This window comes from Orbicella faveolata, unplaced genomic scaffold (genome assembly GCF_042242905.1).
Source record: "Orbicella faveolata isolate gen_17 unplaced genomic scaffold, um_ofav_v1 contig_47, whole genome shotgun sequence".
NCBI lineage: Eukaryota > Metazoa > Cnidaria > Anthozoa > Scleractinia > Merulinidae > Orbicella > Orbicella faveolata.
In genome coordinates this window covers 17,551,061-17,571,307 of record NW_028301577.1, presented here as the reverse complement: position 1 = coordinate 17,571,307, position 20,247 = coordinate 17,551,061, and the positions used below count along the sequence as shown (strand labels likewise).

The following is a 20,247-nucleotide window of genomic DNA, read 5'->3' as shown; positions in this document are numbered from 1 at the left end:
ACATTACAACACTACAGAGATCTTTCATTGCACTAAGTTTTGTGCAAGTTGCCCACCACAAGTGAGAGAAATCTTTAAGGAGACCCCTTTCCTTTCCCCAATTTCATATTGCAAGAGGGAAATCCCTAAAAGATGTCCTAGCAAAAGCTAAGCTGTAAAAGCTCTAGACCAGTTCATCTGCAAGCTGAAGGAGTCATGTACAACCCTGTTTTAGACCCCCTTAATGGATGCTGTGTCTACTGTAATATTGATCTTAAGAACTGAGATACTATTCCAGATGCTTTGGTCATGGGGTTCTTGATGGCCAACTGACTAGTGTGTTCACTTTGAACTGATAGGTGCCATATTTCTGGGATTAAAATATAGCAAGAGAAAAAAGAGATGGGGTTTGGTTCCTGTGACATACTCCTGGACTGCTCTTTTTTTGGCTTGCCAATTTTTGCACTGCTCCCAAATTAACCCAATGCATGGAACAGACTATTGTGCAAGAATGTTAACTCTTAGTACCTCATAGAATCCAACCTACAACATGTCTGATTCTGTCACAGAAGCTTTGTTTCTGATACTACTGCGAGACAATTATGTCAGTTATGTGAACCTTGTGCTCTGGACATCTTTAACTAGCTTTCCCAAATTCGTTAAGTTTAAACAAAGGAAATCATGACAGTGACGGTGTTTGGATATCTGATATCAATGATTTCCAGTCCGTACTGTGCACTCGCGAGAGTTTGTTTACGCTTTTTGTTTTATTTCATGCAAGACATCACAAAATGCAACATTTTGCAATTACTTACATGAAGTACATTATTATGAAAGGTCTCAAAGATAAGGTATGTTGTTCATAACAAATAACATCGATTCACATTCCATCGAGTGAGACTTGTAAACATTAGGGTGCTGAGACTGCACAGTACAGACTGGAAATCATCTTTAATTCTCCATTTTCTCCTTAGTTTTAGTTTCGATTAAGAAGATATAACAAATACTCAAGACCATGCTGGACGCATGGGTTTTATTCCATGTCTCTGAAAGGGACAACCCATTTCCCCAGCCATGAGGATGGAGAGGATCGTGGGCACACCAACACACCTAGAGCAACTGGACACTGAGCCTACAATATATGCGGAGTCAACCATCACACAAGTGGGTATCCACTGACCCTCTGCTTAGGGGGTGTCTATTTACACTTAATGGAAGGGTCAAAAGTTAGGGTGAGTTCCAGTGAGTTCAAGCTTTCCAGCTTCGTGCACTCTAAATATTGAGCCCTGGCTCTAATATTTGCTGGAACTTTCTGGAAGCCATGAGACCACAAGACATGTCTGCACCAAAAAAGCTCCATATTATAGGAGCCCATAGAGTAGGTTAGGATATGGCTCACTAAATTGGCCAATTATACCATGGTTACTAAGAGATATGACTACAAGGATAACAGTTCACAACAGGTAACTAATTAAGGGTGACTTTGCCTTACACAGCACTTGTTATTACTTATAAATAAGTAATAACAAATGCCAAATAAGGTAAAGCATCCTTAATTGACTGTTGTGAACTGTTTGTTGCCCGTGTGACAAATCTAAACCATTTACTTTGTTGTTATTTTACTTCCCTCATTTAAAAGACAATAGTTACTAGTAATGTTTGGCAAAATGCATGTTCAATTAATAATTTGTTTATTTAAAACTGGAAGGTAAGATTATTAAAAAACAATTGTGTTCAGTTTATTTTTTATTTAGTTTTAATTTTTATGCTATCTAGTAAAGGCTAGCTTAAGAGTTAGCATAGATCACAATGTTCCTGCATCATACATTTTAGGTTCCCCTTTGTGAAAGAATCAGCATAGACAGCTCCTTATTTACTTGCCAAGGTTTTGCCATTAAAGCCAACGTGAGTTCTTGCAATGTCATGAAAGAAAATCATGGACCTGCAAGGAATAAATTATGTAAACAGAAAAATAAGTTAAAGCAATAAATTAAAATAGTAATGGAAATTGAAAAAGACATTTTTGTGACAGAAAATATCCATCCCTCCCCCAACAGAGGGATTTTTTAGAGTGTATACAGCCACCCCACCCACACCCCACCGTCCACACCTCTAGATCTGGAAATTCCAGTTGTGGTTTGTATTTTGGCTTTTAAGACCCTCCCTCCCGTTGGGGTGGGTATGGATATTTCCTGAAATCATACATTGTGGTGAGGTGCAATGAGCAAAATAAGTGGGAAAATGCATGAAGAGACTAGTATAATTATATATATCTTTTGCTGTTGTACTTGTTTGCATTTCCCAGCCTATAGCCTGAATTTTAAAATCAAAGTTGAAACTATTTTAAGACTGGCCAGCTTGCAGTGCCAGCTCGCAGTGCCAGCGGACACTATGTAATCAATATTGAACAATTTTCAATTGATGTTTTAAAGTGCAATAGTGTTTAATTTATTTCATTAAGTCTTCTTGAGAATTGGATAACCAAAATACCGGTATGTTTAGAATACTTAACTTTCTAAATGTACCTCCAAAACATCAGAGAATTGAGAAAATATTGCCTTAGTTTATAGTGACAACCTCCAGCCACCACACACTACTAGCTGATAGTGTGGACAGCTCAGCTAATCAGATTGCAGCATTTGCATCAGCATACCAGTACTAGTAGAATTCTAGTAATTTTGCTAGGTGAATGCTCAATAGTTAATTAATTTGAATTTCCAGAGACGTGGGGGGGGGGGGGGGGGGTCTTAGTAAAAATCCTTTCCATTGGAGAGGTGTGGATATTTTCTGGAACTACACATTTCTATTAAAAACCAGCTCCAGTCTATCAGTGAAAAAATCTCTTGAAAATAGTACTTACCTGCCAACTGGAATGCTGAAATGTTTCTGAAGGTGTTCAGATATGGTTTTAGCATAAGAGTTGTTTTTCTCTGGTTCAAGGCATCCTGCTGAATACAGATGAGCAAGACCAGCTGCATCATCTGTCCCACCAAATGTCAATCTGACATCAGCATTGACATGAACTATAACCACCTGTGCAGTACAAAGATATACAGACAAATCTAACTTGTTGAGAAGACATTGTTTTAACACAATCATTTCCAAACAACATCACCTAAAATGTCAGCCATCTCCCGCCCTCAGCCTAATACCTGGGTGAGAGACACCTGAAGTCTGAGCATTATAATTCCGTCTGGTTACGTCACCTCCTAGTTTATGACAAGTTTTCATAAATTTATATGTTCAAACAGGCATATTGCATTTTTACGTTAATGCATGCTCTCGACGCAGCAACTCAGCGTAAAGACATCCTCCATAAAGATATGGTGTTACTCTCAAACTCAATTCCTAATACAAGCTGAAATTGAGAAACTGCAGAAAAATTAACTTCATTTTGAACTTCAAACCATGCACTGCTGGAAACCAGCTGAAGCAGAGTTTATTCTCAACAGTACTAGAATGTGGTGCAAATTTTTCCGTTCTTCTTCTCGCAGCACAGCACAGAATCGTTCCTCATTCCATTTATAGAAATGTTACTTCTTTCAGCTGTCAAATGATGTATCCCACCAAGAAATCCATATTCAGTAAAAGCGAAGGAAAAGGTATCTAAAATCTTGAACAGACTGAAAACTAATTATGGCAAAGTAATTATGCCTACAGCCACAACAAATAATACTTCGACTTGCTTAGAGAAGTCTTTGTTACATTTATCTTTAAGTTAAAATGTTAAACTAAGGGAACAGGTCAGCAAGAGTGAAGAAAATTAATTTAAGAGCAGTTATGGCACAGCAGTAGAACCCAGGAGCAGAAATTTTAATACTAAAGGATTCATAATTAACTCAGACTGCATTTACACGTTTGCCGGCAACACCCACAAGACAGTTTCTAACAGCCTGTATCTTGTTTTAACCAATACGAAACTTGTGCCTATCCTGCACAAACTGAAAACCAATCAGAAATTACTTTTCATATAAGAAACAGTAAGTGACATCCCTGGACGGAATTATAATGCTCAGACTTCAGGCATCTCTTGCCCAGGGGTGGGACATGACTTACATTTCAGGCTACAAACATCACGGTGCATTGTATTTTCAACTCCCTTCTTGGCATTTGGATAAGTAGTAAAACACTGTCCCTTGGGTGTGATATCTAAATAAATTTTTTCAATGTCCAGTTATCCATTATGGTGTCTCAGGAAACATTTTTCCAAAGTACTATGCCACAATTTAATTTGGAATATTTATGGCTCTTGTCTGTAATACTATAACATACTTCTTATCAACACAAAAGGTTGATATAAAATTGAACTTAAGCGGCCATATCACCCCCTTTACCCACTGCCCAGGTCAGGAATATATATTTGCCCAAAAGAGTACCGATGTGTACATGGTTACAGCCACTTTGAATAGTTAAAAAAAAGGGTCATGTCGCAGAACAGAATAGAGAAAACAAGTACGACAGTTCATTCTATTCAAAATTTCCTGGGGGATCTTGTCGCCTGACCCCCTTTAAGCTTATAATCCTTCGGGATATAAACATCAACTTGAGGGATCTGAACTGAGCTTTACATATGGAGAATACGCAAACGTCAAGTCGACTCTTTGCAGCCGTTACTTAAATCATCATGCAAACGCTTCTAATGACCCAAATAACGGCGGCAAGGTGATAAGAGTACTGAATACTGATGAGCGCTCAGATCAGCAATCAGTGACCTAGCTGCACACATCTAACGTAACAAACTTGATCCCAGCTGGGAGAATTAACACTCACCGAGCTCGGTTTTCCTAAAAGCTCTGCAATCAAATTCGTAGTTTCTTTATGAAACTCGGCAGGCACTTCTTTAACGTTTGTTGATAACTCAAAATAAGGCATTTTCAAAGAAACAAGGAATCAAAGTAGTTTGAAAGGTTCTCCAAGCGCTGTCCTCCGCGAAAACAAGAGACTGGTTGTGTAAGACGTCTTAAAATGTCCTTCAAGTTCTGACGGTGTGTTACGTGCCAAGGTTTCTAATTCAGCTACTTCTTTCCTCTGCTGAGAAAAGAGAAGAAAAAATAACGTTTGGACGGTATTTTAGCTTAGTTTATCGCAGGCCGAATAAACAAAAGACTTCTGTTGAACTTTACCCACCATAACCACAGTGGCATTCAAAAGCGTACGGGCACTTCGCGATCGAACTTCGGAATTGGGCGGGGACCCAGTCTTGCCCAAAAAATTACCCAATGTGACTTGTCCGAATGCGTGAGTGTTGAAATCGGGATGCAGACGCACTCAAATTACAGTGAACACATGCATGTTCAAATTTCTCACGTCTAATAAAACTGTTTAAAACATTCCAAAAATAATTACGTATTTTGAAACCTCAATCGACAGCCTCAGTAGAATCAGAAATCATGATAAAAGAAAGTCAGTTTCCACCTCCTACGAAAACTTCAAGAAAAAATTTAAAATGGCTCTTTGTTCAAAACGGCTCTTTTCAGAGCACCACAAAAACAAAATTCTTGGTCTTGCTGAATGCTAATTCTTTCAGAGAACCAAAGCCGTTTATTTACATAGAAAATAAAGGTTGCCGGGGGGAATCAACAATTTAGGTCGTATTATAAGGAGGTGACGGCAACAAGCTAAGATATACAACTTTTGTTCGGTTCAGCTATATACGGGGTGGTCGTCAAAGAGGGTTCTTCCGTACGTGAGAAATTCAGTCACGATATACGATGTGAAAGTAAGAACTCCAACTACGACCGTACAAAAGAAAAACAGAGAAAGCTTGCAATATTTACAGGAAACAAATTTTCAGGTTCATTGAAATAACCCTCGTGTTGCATGGTATTCCAGGGCATCTCTTTGACTAGAAAATTTCTTTAGAAAATTCGTCATGTCGTGCTGCGTTATCAATTAAATCTGGTAGTCTAGCCTCCTTCAAGTAGAACATGGCGTTACGCAAGCCTCCATAGACTGCTTTCAACATGTCTTTCTTCGTTGGGTCAGAAAAGTGTTTCTTTTGAAAGCGAACGTAAGAAGGGCCGAAGTGCTGCACACCGACCACACCGAACAGTACCCAGGTCGAGAGAAAAACACACTGTAAGCAGTCAGCTTCTAAAGCAGTCTAGAGAGCCCTAGAGCTTCCGTGTCCCTTTCGTCATGAGGTGGGTGAAACATAACGATACTTCTAACAAGTAACTCTCGAGACGAGAACGTACCAGCTTGTAAGGGGCGCACGTAGAGGTACTCATTACGCGCTGTCACGCGCGACCTACTTTTCGCGCCCTACATCCCCGCGTATATGATATATGCGCAGGGAGTGTTCGTCATTCTTGGCCTTTTAGACCTTTCACGTATTTGATGATGTTGTTGTTACGCAAGATACAAAAAAAAAATACCGGCTGCTCTTCAACGCTTTTCCGTTACTTCTGCTTAGGTTTTCCAAACGTCACTCACTTCACCTGGAGACATATAAGAGTGCTGATCAATATCGACGTTTCTAGAGATATACAAACTGAAAATGAACTTTTTGTGAAAGATTTTTTTTTTTCTCTTCCTTCCATTTCCTTTCTTTGATTTAATAATTAAACAATTTAAAATAGTTTTGTTAGGTATATTTTTCATGTGGATAGCTAAAGAAACTGACCTGGGCGTAGGTTGCGGTTTCAAGGGCGTTTCATCGTGTTTTACTTGCTTGAAAATAAACAAAGTTGTATCCGATCGTTGAGGAGGAAACGCTTGCGTGACGGGCCATCAAATACGTACAAGAGTACAAAACAATCAAATTCAACTTAGTTCCTCATTAACTTTGACGCAGGGGATGTGGGCAGTGAAGTGTACCATGACAACGCATTTTCAATAAACGAAACGAGTTAAACAATGATGTCTTAACTTTTGGCTAGGGATTACAAAACAGAAGCTGCCAAAAGACAAAAATCAAGCAAGATTGCTGATCGCAAAGAAACGGATAAGTTTGCAGTTCTTTGTAGTACTGCTTGGTTTGACTCGGGAATAAATCGTCGGTACGTGCTCGATATCATCTGCCATCGAAAGGAAGCTAGAAGAACATTTAACGACGACCTATGACGTCATAGCTAGGATCCTGACTCAATGCGTAAAAAGCGATTTCACCGAAGTTTCGCTTTAGTCAAAATTTCTTGTTTCACTTATAGACCGCTGAAATGATTCATCGAAAAGAGATCTACGTTGAAAGGCTAGGTTTGATGCCCCTCTCTGAAGAAGGCGGCTACTTCGGAGAAACTTATCGCTCACCTGAAACAGTACAAGTGGAGGAGAGAGAAGGAGAAAGCCGAAGTTTATTCACCACGATTTACTATCTGATCGTACCTGAACTGGGAGGCAAAAACTATTTTAATCGCAATAAGAGTGACATCACACATTATTTTCACGATGGATGGCCGGCTAAATATATTTATATCACACCGGAGGGCGACATTAAAGAATCTATCTTAGGTAGAGACATTTTGAAAGGCCATGTTCTTCAACTGAGGGTTCCTGGTAATTGTTTGAAAGCGGCTAAAATTCTCGTCGACGATGCTGGAGAATATGCAAAGTTTCCTGGTGAGGAACCGTTCACGTTGATTTCAGAAGAAATGTCTCCGGGCTTTGATTATAGAGATCGCTATGTACCGACTGCTTCTGAAGTGGAAGCTAAGTACCCAGACTTGTGGCCAAAGTTGGAAGAGTATTGTGCACCGGGCGAAGAATAATAGAACTGAATCTCCCCGAAAGGTTTACGTCGATTGAATCCTGTCTCAGCTTGCGGCGTCACCTGAAAAGAGACCGGTAGCTAGAACAGATCAGAGCGATATACGATGCATGCGATTTCTAAACAAGGCTCTCAGGTGACCCAGAGGTCCTACAGATGTCAGAATTTGTTTCTTAAACCTGCTTCTGTCATATCTTTGTAATTTGAACGTCTGACAGTCGCGTAGGACACTAGACGAAAGAGGTCATACTCAGCGCTGTATTAATTATAACAACCCGAGAGCGCAAGAGTAAAATGATTCTGATAAAAGTTCAGTGGCTAGATAATATTTATGTTATTTATAGCTAGATCTAATATATTTAAGAGCTAATATTTATGAATGAACTCAATTGTAAAGCAAAAATTCGATTCTCTGGCTCATTTAGCGTTCAGTCACTGTATTCATGGATACCCAGATTCTGGTATTGTGAATATTGGTATAAATAAAGAACGAGATACACGAGATTTATAGGGTTCGTACGTATCGTGGAAAACCTGGAAAGTCCTGGAATGTTATAATTTCATTTTCCAGGCCTGGAAAGTCATACCCTGCGGGACAGAGATTAATTCCCTTCTCTCAGTCATAGTCATATTAATTAGTCATAATCATAGTCAGCAATTTTTCCTGGACAATTCCGTCCAAGGGGGAAATGCGCAATGAGGTTTAACCCCGGATATAAAGCACCAACCCGTGAGACAAGGTCAGACCACAAAACCAGGACCTACATGCTCTACTCTTTTTTATAAGTGCGTGGGTTCTTTAACGTCCTCTCAGACCCATGTAACACTGGAGATGCAGGAGACGGGGTCCACGATTTATAGTCCTTATCCAAGAAGACTTGAACGTCTAACCATTTGCAGATGTAACTATAAAGGCAGCACATTCTCCTCAGCTATTTTAAGACCCTGAGCGTTGGTCCAGTACTTCGACCTCTCCGCACAGCAGTCTGGCGCTCTATCTCGGGAGGGGTCTATCATATAAAAAGGACGGGGCCTGCTCGTCGGAAATTTTGAAAAGAACCCCTAAGAGGTACCAAGATCCTGTTTTGTGGGCGTGGCTTGATTTTTTTTTTTTTTACCCCTAAGCGGTGCCAATTCTAAAGCAACACAGGATCTCCTGTCATATTAGTTTTCGGCTCAATACCCTAAAAGGTACCGCAAAAAGCTCCCGCTATAGACCTTTTGAGGCTGAATCCTAAGAGGTACTAAAACCGCGCTTTTTTAACCCCTAAATGGTACAAGCACCCGCGTCCTTTTTATATGGGAGCTCGAGTCACCCCCTCCCCCCCGGGACTCTGCCAACTGTGCTGACCAAGTGGTTAGCTCTTTTTCTGCTTGGTGATGGACGAGAGTCTGAACCTGCTTGCACGAACCTGCAATGTGGCAGACGTCGTATGTGTCGTACTTTGTCACGTGGAACGTTTACGCGTAATCAAATTTTCAGTCAAATCACTTGAATTCCAACTTTCTACCATTTATTCGGGAGAGAGGATCAAACTACAGAAGCCTACAGAAATTTCGTAAGGTTCCAAGGAGTACTCAAATGCTGCAAATAAACGAACTGTTTTGGAATAATTAAATATTTTTAAAAGATTATTAATAGACTTTCAGAAAAATCCTTCATATTGTTCAGTAGTTCAGTTATCCATGACCCGCCGGACGAGGGACTTGATTGCCGCCAATTTTAGATAGGGTCCGAAAGTGCTCACGAGTGACCACGAGTGACCAAGCACGAGCGACCCTAACCCTAACCCTTTTCACATACTTTTCAACGTTTTCTTGGAGCAGACCTTAAGGGTATTTTTGCAAGCCTTTTGACGAAAGACTCATTAGAAGTTGCTGATGGTATATCTGTTTTCAGAGTTGATCCTGTCGGATTGTTTGAGTTATATTTGCTTCTAAAGCATTCCAGTCCTAAGTTTAACACAGACGACTTTTTGTCCAAAGACTCCACACGTCTGAAGCAGGATTTACAGATTCGACAAGATTGCCTTTCGACATCGATCGTTTGGAGGATTAATTATAGGAGATCTTCTTAGCCATCTTGGCTCAGTAAATTGTAGGTACTTCTCGCGCCGTACAAATTTATCCCACAACAGAGGCAGCACGAGTCCTTTTCATTTTTTACCTGAACTCTTCTTATTCCAATTTTAGTTGGAGTTTGAGGCGAACAGGAACTAGGGGAAGAACGCAAAACTTTCAACTTTTTCTCAGGCGTCTTACACGACGGTCACCTCAAAACGCAGACCATGCAGACTGCAGACCATGCAGACTGCAGACCATGCAGACCGTGCAGACCATGCAGACTGTGCAGACTGAGTACTTTTTTTCTAACACTTGACTCACTTTTGTCGCTTCTAGTGACAAAATAGTGTTCAATATGTCCTAGTGTTTGTTATTTATCTACAGGCGGCACAAACTCAACATCTGACTGTTGATTCACGCGTTTAATAGACTTTCTATGGGGAATTTCCTTTACTGGTCCTAAATGTACTAAAATCAAGCATAAAAATAAACTTCCATGCATTCTGTGCGCAAATTGCGTCAATTTTTGACGGGTTTCTGGTTTTATTTATTTTGTCTAATTTGTTGTTGTTGTGGTGTTTTTTTTTCGATTTTCTTAGTCTTCGTTCTCCTCTTAACTGATTCATAAAACAAAGCAAGGACGGTGACTCTAAGCGACCTTGTCCCACAAATCGCTTTTGCTTCACAAATTACAGAATCGCCATTAGACTAGAAGTATTCCTTCTTTCGCTTAGTTGAGCGTGACCGTAAGTAAACCTCGAGGAAAAAAAATGCTCGTACGAAATTTTTTCCTCGACGTTTTCTTAGGCGTCACGCACGATGGACTAAGCGAAAAAGGGACCACTCGTAGCCTAAATCACCATAAAAACACAACTGCCATAAGACCAGATAAATTAACCATCGCATCAACTCATCACGGCAACCGTACTGCGTTGAGAATTTCAAATGCTACTCGGTTTGCTGTGCTCTTTCCATGCACTAGGCTTTTTTGGCGTGATCGCAATCACACTCCAGCAGCCATTTGGAATTACATTTTGTACAGCAAGAGTAGAAAATGCACATGTTACGTGCGACATTACATTACAAGTGCATTTTATTTCTACAATGTAAAATAGCTTTACTTAAGCATATTTAGGACTAAAGGGAGTTTCCCTTGCAAAATCTATAACACATCAACAGTGACATACCACCGACTTTGCGCGGCCTGTGGATAACAAACACTCCGATATATAATTGAACAGAACCAAAAAATATGCGAGTCAAAAGTAAATGCAAAAACAAGAATAAGAAAAAAAAGTACTCAGTCTGCGCAGTCTGCATGGTCTGCACGGTCTGCACGGTCTGCAGTCTGCAATCTGCATAGTCTGCGTTTTGGGGTGACCGCTTACACGAAGGCATTTCTTTGCGCTTTGTTTAATTTACACGTCATTTTCGCCTGGTCTTTTAAATGAAAACCGATTCGGTCTGGGTGCGAAACTGTATCTTAGCAACAATCTGAGCATGCTCAATAAGAACTTGACACTCGTGCAGCGCCTTTTCTCGGTACAAAGCATATGTACCATAAGAAAATGATTAATAAAGGAATTTCGCATGCCTGTATTAATTTAGTGATGTCTTGTGGCGTCATCGCCAGGGTCGCTTAAAAAGCGATTTCATCGAAGTTTCGCTTTATATTAGTCAGAATTTCTGCTTTCACAATGAATCACCGAAAAGATATCTACGTTCAAAGGTTGGGTTTGATGCCGCTCTCTGAAGAAGGCGGCTACTTCGGAGAAACGTATCGCTCACCTGAAACAGTACAAGTGGAGGAGAGAGAAGGAGAAAGCCGAAGTTTATTCACCACGATTTACTATCTGATCGTAACTGAACTGGGAGGTAAAAACTATCTTCATCGCAATAAGAGTGACATCACACATTATTTTCATGGTGGATGGCCTGCTAAATATATTTATATCACACCGGAGGGCGACGTAGAAGAATTTATCTTAGGTAGAGACATTTTGAAAGGCCATGTTCTTCAACTGAGGGTTCCTGGTAATTGTCTGAAAGAGGCTAGAATTCTCGTCGACGATGCTGGAGAATATGCAAAGTTTCCTGGTGAGGAACCTTTCACGTTGATTTCAGAAGAAATGTCTCCGGGCTTTGATTATAGAGATCGCCATGTGCCGGTTGCTTCTGAAGTGAAAGCAAAGTACCCAGACTTGTGGCCAAAGTTGGAAGAGTATTGTGCACCAGACAACGAATAGAATTGAATTTTTCAAAGATTTGCATTGATTGAATCCTGTCTTTAAACTGAATTCTTGTATTTATTTGTCAGTGGACACATACTCAGCTCGCGTGACCTTAAAAGAAAGCGGCGTTTCTGTGATGGGTCAGATGTCTTAACAAGTCTCTCACCTCAAAACTGAATTGACCCAAAGAACTTTGATGTCAGAAATTTGATTCTTCAAACCTGAACCTGTTATATATACATTTCCTAGCTATGTGATTGTTTGATCAGACACGTAGGTCAGTGGACAGAAGAGTGTGAGCCAATTTTGTGACCTTCCATGTTGTATTTCAGTACACCGAGAATGGTGAAGTAAAATGATCGTGATAACATGTCGATAACATTTTTATCATTCACAGTTATAACGAGCATGGGTAGATCAAATGAATGATCTTAAAAGTCAGGAAAAAATTTTTTTCACCAAAAATAGATTCCGAATAAACAAACGTGACATTTCCCACGTTATATGCGTTACACTTCAAGACGATGCGTTAATTATTCATGTTTCAAAAGGTGCGTCAAGTCCAAACGTGCGGATAAATTTCTATTGTTCAGAAGATAGCAGTACATGTAGCCCTTTCTCCCCCCGGGAGGGCGAGCGTATTCCCTTATATGGGCTATGTAGGTATGTGCGACCCCAAAGGGTATGGTTTTTCAGCCGTATTGGTCATAACTAGGGTATCGATTTTGGCCATTTTAGTCATCGTTTTGCACTCTAGTCATGAACTGGGTATCTTTTTTAGAAGAAACTACTTTTTCATCATAAAAGCCCTTCATAAATTATGTTTAGGGCAACTGAGCCAGCCGCAACAGTCATAAATAGAATATCAAAATTTTGGTCTCCGCACCACCCCCCCTCCCAATTTCAGAGGGAGAAGCCCCGGGAAGGAAGCTGTGGGATAAAAAGGCGGAATGAAAGTTCCCAGCTTCCTAATACCCTTGAGGAAAAAACCTGACTTCTCACCCACGGTGAGCTTGCGCCACACGGAGAGGTAGATGGAAAACACGGGGCCGGGGTCCCTGGTTACGGGGTCAGAACACGGGGTGTGAACGCAAGGTCTGGTGGAAAACAGGGGCTCTGGTGGAAAAAGCGGGGTCGATATGAACCTGATATCCGAGTGGTATTCCCTAATTTTGAAAGCTGTACGTGCTGCGAAAAATATTTGAAGTGATGTGAAGTTTATATGAAATAATTCATATATGAACTGCGGTTGTAGATGAAACTGATGAATGATCATCGCAGTTAATTTTCCAATTTAAGCAATTGGAAAGACGAAGACAGAAAAAATCAGGGCTTCAACGGGATTCGAACCCGTGACCTCCGCGATACCGGTGCGATGCTCTACCAACTGAGCTATGAAGCCACACATTGGGAGCGAGGTCAATTAATTGAGTTCATATCTTCCCGTGAGGAGTCAAATGATGTGAAGTTTATATGAAATAATGAAGGAAGACAAGAACTCAATTAATTGACCACGCTCCCAATGTGTGGCTTCATATCCCAATTGGTAGAGCATCGCACCGGTATCGCGGAGGTCACGGGTTCGAATCCCGTTGAAGCCCTGATTTTTTCTGTCTTCGTCTTTCCAATTGCTTAAATTGGAAAATTAACTGCGATGATCATTCATCAGTTTCATCTACAACCGCAGTTCATATATGAATTATTTCATATAAACTTCACATCATTTCACTCCTCACGGGAAGATATGAACTCAATTAATTGACCTCGCTCCCAATGTGTGGCTTCATAGCTCAGTTGGTAGAGCATCGCACCGGTATCGTGGAGGTCACGGGTTCGAATCCCGTTGAAGCCCTGATTTTTTCAGGCTTCTTCTTTCCAATTGCTTAAATTGGAAAATTAACTGCGATGATCATTCTTCACTTTCAACATTTGAAGTCTTTGAAGGATAAGCACAATAGACCCAATAGCGTCAATAGCCTTCATTTGGCGCCAAAATATATTCAGATATTTGTCCTTGGACATTATCAGGCATTATCTGTTGCTCAAAGCTCGCATTTTTTCTCAGAACAGACATTGTCCGCGGACAAATATCCGAGCATATTTTCGCGCCAAATGGAGGCTATTGTTTATATACAGTGGAACTCCCGTTAATCTGGTCACTAACGGGCCATGACAATTTGGCCTTATCAAAGGGGTGGCCGTGTTAACGGGGTAGGGTTTGACTCGTCCCCAGTCTTCTTCACATAGCACACGGCAGCGAGGAGGGGGAGAGATGGGCACCGAGAAAGGGATCTCCTGTATGAAGACGACTGGGAACGAGTCAGGGGTAGGGTCAGACTTCATGGCTGATCTAAATTGAGTTACATCTTGACAGAAATATCACAATTGCACTTCTAACAACTTTTAACAACTTTCCTTTAACGCATCAAACTAGATATAATTTTTTTAAAACATTGAAGCTTCAATCTGTACATACAATATTAACAATGGCCTGAGTGGCCGTATAAACAGGGTAAAATTATAAAGGATCGATCATGCAGACTGGGATTTCAGAATGTGCCATGGCCGTTGGCCGTATTAACGGGGGCGAGGGCGGGGGCGGGCGGTTCGTATAAGAAAACGTATGGACGTTTCGCTGAGACAAAAAAAAGGTGGCCGTAATAACGAGCTGACCGTAAGGCGAGGCCCCCGCCTTACGGTCACCTCGTTATTACGGAACCGATATAACATTCAGTGGAACCCGGGTTCCACTGAATGTTATATCGATCTGCATAATGGCCTCAGTTTACAAGTTTTCAAACTGAGCAGGATCTGGGGAACATACGACTGAAATTTCAGGCTGGGGTTCAAAACCTTAGCAAAGAAGAGACCAATATTTTAACGGGAGGGCGAAAGAAAATGAGGGCTTAACCTGGAACAGACTACTTCATGTAGTATTCTTGCGTCGTGTGTGTCAACAAGTTTTGAATTATTAGAAGGCATATACGGGGCAAACATTAGCACATAAGCCTGCGAATACAGCTGCACGACGGCACAAGGAAGGGAAGGGGTTAAGGGTGCCGGATGAAAGGTAGGTCTATCCACAGGTGCAAGCATTAACGACAACCATGGGCTCCTAACGACAACGATTAGCATAAACACAAGGTGATTAGCCAGGCACCGTGCCTGCGTAATCATGGTCGACGCACTAAAACAACCAAGGTATTAGTCCATGGGCCAGACCACTTTTCGGTACCAAACCTAAGGACATAACCTAAGTTTTATCAGCTGATACTACTGCATGAGTTGTTTTCAAATTTGTATGATAACCTTTCTTAATGAGTAGCTTTGTGTGAGATTTTTTAATTTAAAATTTCGCAAAAAAATGCCTTCAACATGGAAACGAGGCTCAGAAGAAGATCCTCTAAATATATGGTCACGATTGTTTGATCAGTACTTTAGATATTTGAAATAAAGGAAAACATTTTATTTTTCCTCGCAGTTGTTAGAAGTAGAAATTTGTGTCAGGATTACACGAAAAACTAAAAAACAACCAACGGTGTCATTCATATTGCGTCATGGATAAATCCAAGATGACGGCATTCTTGACAGGTGTGTAGGGCTAATTCCTGCTTAAATTTTGGTTCTTTATAGAAATGAGAAATTTTCTCAGGGGAAAAATAAACAGTAAGCATCTGGGCAAACATTTAGAGAAATCAATTAACTTAATATTACGCTGATAGTGTCGATTTTTGACAAGAAACTTACAGATCCTCGAAATAGGCGTTCGAGTATATATCATTGGTCATTTTATACGAAAGGTGTAGCATTAGATGACATAATGAGAGATTTTGAAAAATATGGAGTTTGAAATGCACCGAAAGGAAAATGATATTAAATAATAGTTTTCCTTTGATATGAGGGTCATTTCATACATTGCTAAAGATGATTTCATTCATATATGGTGACTAAGGTGTGAAGTTTATATGAAATAATTCATATACGAACTGCGGTTGTAGATGGAAGTGAAGAATGATCATCGCAGTAAATTTTCCAATTTAAGCAATTGGAAAGAAGAAGCCTGAAAAAATCAGGACTTCAACGGGATTCGAACCCGTGACCTCCGCGATACCGGTGCGATGCTCTACCAACTGAGATATGAAGCCACACATTGGGAGCCAGGTCAATTAATTGAGTTCATAATTGAGTTCAGTCTTCTCGGAGCTCAAATATACACCGGGCTGCTGTTGACATTCGCGAAGCTATTCAAAGAACAGAAAACAAGATGTCATAGTCTCCACGCCCATCAGATCTCGCTAAGAGCGCAATGAATGTTCCCAAAAAGCAGGGTTCGTTCTTGCAAACATATCTGACTGGAAAAACGGAATGGCCAGATAAAAACTGTCATCCAAGAGTGCAGAGGTTGATGAAATCGTTCGCCCAAGATCTGATGTTTGGTGTAAGCAGAGGAAAGATTAAGCCATCCAAACAGAGCCCTCTTCCCTATGCTGTGAAGACCCTGACAGGTAACGTTGAACTCATCCAATTTCGTAATCGTTGCGGCCACGGAATCGCCAATTCCCAGCTTGAAGAAATCAATATTGCACTGTGCCGTAAAAAAATGACATCAACAAGTGAAATCCCATTGCCAGATAACATCCAGCCTCATGGTGACACTACTTTGGCATGGGATAACATTGACCACCTAGAAGAAACGTTATTGGGTGAAGGAACATCGCATAGAGTAAATGGAATAGCGGTGCAGGCGAGGCATTTCGGACCACAACTTCTCCCGAAACCATCAACGCAAATAGTTCAGACCAAAAAGAGGAGTGTTGAGGCACTGGATGCAGAAAATCTTCCCATTTACAATGCAGACGATGGTTACGGCCCTCGTCCTAGGAGATTTGTAGAAGTTACCCGCCAAAAAGCTCCTGAAAACGCACGAAGAAAAAACCTTTTAAGGATCTTAGCGCGACTACATGCGGACGCATCCGAACACAAGGTGCAGCAGTGGAGAAAATTCCTTTTGAATCCAAAGAATAAAAAGGCCTTCACAGAGTTTGCGGTAAAGGGATGGAAACGGGATTAATACAGAACAAAGTCGACAAGCAAGGTCACTTTTCGTGCGAACGTGACTGTTACGAGATTACCTCACAAGCTGCCAATATAGTTGAAGAGCTCAACTCAACACGAAGAAGCTGATACCAGGCTTACTGCCAGGCTGATGCCAGGCTTACCAAGAAATGCAGCTCATGCAGCTAAATCACGCTACAAGGCGGTGGTTGTGGCATCAGAAGATACAGAGGTATTCTTACTTTGCCTGGCGTTTAATTGCTTTATTCGGCATCCATGTATGTCAAGTGTGAAGCGCAGACAAGAACTAGATATGTCAGTATCGCCAGTGTGGTGGCAGCCGTAGGAGAAGAACTTTGCAAATGCCCAATTGGTATGCATGCTTTCATTGGTTGTGACACAGTGAGTGCCTTCGTTGGAAGGGAAAAGATAAGAGCCCTACGACTTGTCAAGCAACAGACATCTTACCAAGAAATGTTTAAGCAGCTGGGGACGAAATGGGTTCTATCAGATATGCTTTTTCAGAGCCTTCAAGAGTATACAGGTGAGCTCTACTGATAACTGATAATGATACTGATAACATTAATGAGCTGAGGTACAGGTTATTCTGCACCAAGAAGGGTAACATCGACTCCTCCCAATTACCACCTTGTGTCGACTGCTTGTTCAAGCATGCGGTTCGCGCAAACTTCCAAGCAGTCATTTGGAAGCGAAGTCTGCAAAGCTGCCAAGGGACGCGAACCCCATTGGTTTTGGCTGGCGCGAAGACGGTGATCACTTTGTCATTGACTGGTGATGAGCGGTGACCCAGCCCCTACAACCGTGCTAAAACTACTGTCTTGCTCGTGTACAAGGTCATGTCAACTTGCTACCTGCAGTTGCCTGGCAAATGGTTTGAAGTGCACGGATGTGTGCAAGCTATTAGACTGTGACAACAGATGTGAAGATTCTATCGAGGAGTTTCTCTCAGATGACAGCGAAGAAGACGAAGAGATCTAACTTTAATTATCAATGTAACAAATGTACAAGCAGCTTCTTATATCCCGAATAATTATTCATATTTAACATTTGGCAAGTTTAGCCATGGAAACCATCCATGAACAATTTCTTTAAAGTTAAAAATAAGTTGCTGACATAAGCTCTAAAAACGTTTGAGATTTTCAATAACTAAAAACCAGTGTATGTAACATGATTGTATTTGCATTTACTTGTACTTGACCGTAGTAATCACATTTGTACCAGTTCTATCTGTTCAGCCTAACCGAGTCATTTGCAATTGATCACGTGATAAGCCTGGAACAGCTACTCATTTGACATGGCTATCATATACCAAACGAAGCAAGAGGAGTCAATGTAGTTTAGGACGAGCGTTCGAAGGTAACCAATGCAATTTACATGAGCACTTTCTGTTTTTTTCACATTTTCCGTCTTATTGTTCATATTTATAATTTGACAAGTGTTGCCATGAAAACCATTCAGGGATAATTCTTATAAGTCATATATAAGGTATTGGAATTAGGTCTGAAAACTGCGTTTGAAGTTTGCAATAACCAAAAATCAATGTATGTAACATTTTCAGGTTTGCATTTTAAAACTATTATTAGGCATCTTTTTACCAATTCTGCTTATTCGGCCAAACCTGAAAATCAAGCTTTCAAGACATTTTCTGAGTATTTTAAGAAACCTTCGAGAACTTCACGCTTGATTTGCCTGTCACAACATTATTTTTTTGATTGGTTCAAATAAAACATGTGAGCAATTTGGAAACCATTGAAGCGTTTTATGTAATACGTAACGCGTAGAAAGTAGTGTGTTTGTTTATAATAAATAAAAAATCGTACGAATCTGCTCGTACATTTCGTGATTTATGGTCACTCGTGATGTTTTGAAAGTTCTCGAATTGTACTCGCTTACGGCTCGTGCAATTTTGAAAACTCTCAAAACCTCACTCGTGCCCATAAATCACGAGATGCACTCGCCGCGTTCATACGATTTCCTGTACAAATCGTAAATGTGCGACATCAAAACGATAAATAAAGGAATTTCGCATGCCTGCATTTATTTAGTGATGTTTTGCGACGTCATCGCCAGGGTCGCTTAAAAAGCGATTTCATCGAAATTTCGCGTTATATTAGTCAGAATTTCTGCTTTCACAATGAATCACCGAAAAGATATCTACGTTCAAAGGCTAAGTTTGATCCCCCTCTCTGAAGAAGGCGGCTACTTCGGAGAAACGTATCGCTCACCTGAAACGGTACAAGTGAAAGAGAGAGAGGGAGGCTACCGAAGTTTATTCACCACGATTTACTATCTGATCGTATCTGAACTGGGAGGTAAAAACTATTTTAATAGTAACAAGAGTGACATCACACATTATTTTCATGATGGATGGCCGGCTAAATATATTTATATCACACCGGAGGGCGACGTAGAAGAATTTATCTTAGGTAGAGACATTTTGAAAGGCCATGTTCTTCAACTGAGGGTTCCTGGTAATTGCCTGAAAGCAGCTAAAATTCTCGTCGACGATGCTGGAGAATATGCAAAGTTTCCTGGTGAGGAACCTTTCACGTTGATTTCAGAAGAAATGTCTCCGGGCTTTGATTATAGAGATCGCCATGTGCCGGTTGCTTCTGACGTGAAAGCAAAGTACCCAGACTTGTGGTCAAAGTTGGAAGAGTATTGTGCACCAGACAACGAATAGAACTGAATTTTTCAAAGATTTGCATTGATTGAATCCTGTCTTTAAACTGAATTCTTGTATTTATTTGTCAGTGGACACATACTCAGTTCGCGTGACCTGAAAAGAAAGCGGCGTTTCTGCGATGGGTCAGATGTCTTAACAAGGCTCTCACCTCAAAACTGAAGAGACCCAAAGAACTTTGATGTCAGAAATTTGATTCTTCAAACCTGAACCTGTTATATATACATTTCCTAGCTATGTGATTGTTTGATCAGACACGTAAGTCAGTGGACAGAAGAGTGTGAGCCAATTTTGTGACCTTCTCTGCTGTATTTACACCGAGAATGGTGAAGTAAAATGATCGTGATAACATGTCGATAACATTTATATCATTCATAGCTATAACGAACATGGGTAGATCAAATGAATGATCTTAAAAGTCAGGCAAAAATTTTCTTCACCAAAAATAGATTCCGAATAAACAAACGTGACATTTCCCACGTTATATGCTTTACACTTCAACACAA

At 40.6% G+C, this 20,247-nt stretch overlaps 4 protein-coding genes across 5 annotated transcripts; 3 read left to right on the top strand and 1 right to left on the bottom strand.

The window, feature by feature from the left end:
* Window positions 1-1,707: 1,707 nt before the first annotated feature.
* LOC149097426 (macrophage migration inhibitory factor homolog) lies at window positions 1,708-6,235 on the bottom strand. 2 transcript variants are annotated; one of them, XM_089280449.1, is made up of 4 exons: window positions 6,177-6,235; window positions 4,750-5,010; window positions 2,840-3,012; window positions 1,708-1,921 (listed from the first exon to the last, which is right to left on the bottom strand). In XM_089280449.1, the coding sequence occupies exons 2-4, from the start codon at window positions 4,849-4,851 to the stop codon at window positions 1,849-1,851; spliced, it is 348 nt and encodes a 115-aa protein (XP_089136575.1). In that variant the 5' UTR covers window positions 4,852-5,010; window positions 6,177-6,235; the 3' UTR covers window positions 1,708-1,848. The 2 variants fall into 2 exon arrangements, with proteins under 2 accessions (XP_089136575.1, XP_089136574.1); XM_089280448.1 differs by lacking the exon at window positions 6,177-6,235 and having other exon boundaries at window positions 4,750-5,031.
* A 580-nt stretch (window positions 6,236-6,815) lies between these two features.
* LOC110066062 (uncharacterized) lies at window positions 6,816-8,191 on the top strand. The gene has a single exon (XM_020773262.2). It carries the CDS (start codon window positions 7,140-7,142, stop codon window positions 7,686-7,688), a length of 549 nt encoding a protein of 182 aa, XP_020628921.1. The 5' UTR covers window positions 6,816-7,139; the 3' UTR covers window positions 7,689-8,191.
* A 3,176-nt stretch (window positions 8,192-11,367) lies between these two features.
* LOC149097425 (uncharacterized) lies at window positions 11,368-12,361 on the top strand. Its single transcript, XM_089280447.1, has one exon. It carries the CDS (start codon window positions 11,449-11,451, stop codon window positions 11,995-11,997), a length of 549 nt encoding a protein of 182 aa, XP_089136573.1. The 5' UTR covers window positions 11,368-11,448; the 3' UTR covers window positions 11,998-12,361.
* Window positions 12,362-19,108: 6,747 nt separating this feature from the next.
* Window positions 19,109-20,247, top strand: LOC149097424 (uncharacterized). Its single transcript, XM_089280446.1, has one exon. It carries the CDS (start codon window positions 19,193-19,195, stop codon window positions 19,739-19,741), a length of 549 nt encoding a protein of 182 aa, XP_089136572.1. The 5' UTR covers window positions 19,109-19,192; the 3' UTR covers window positions 19,742-20,247.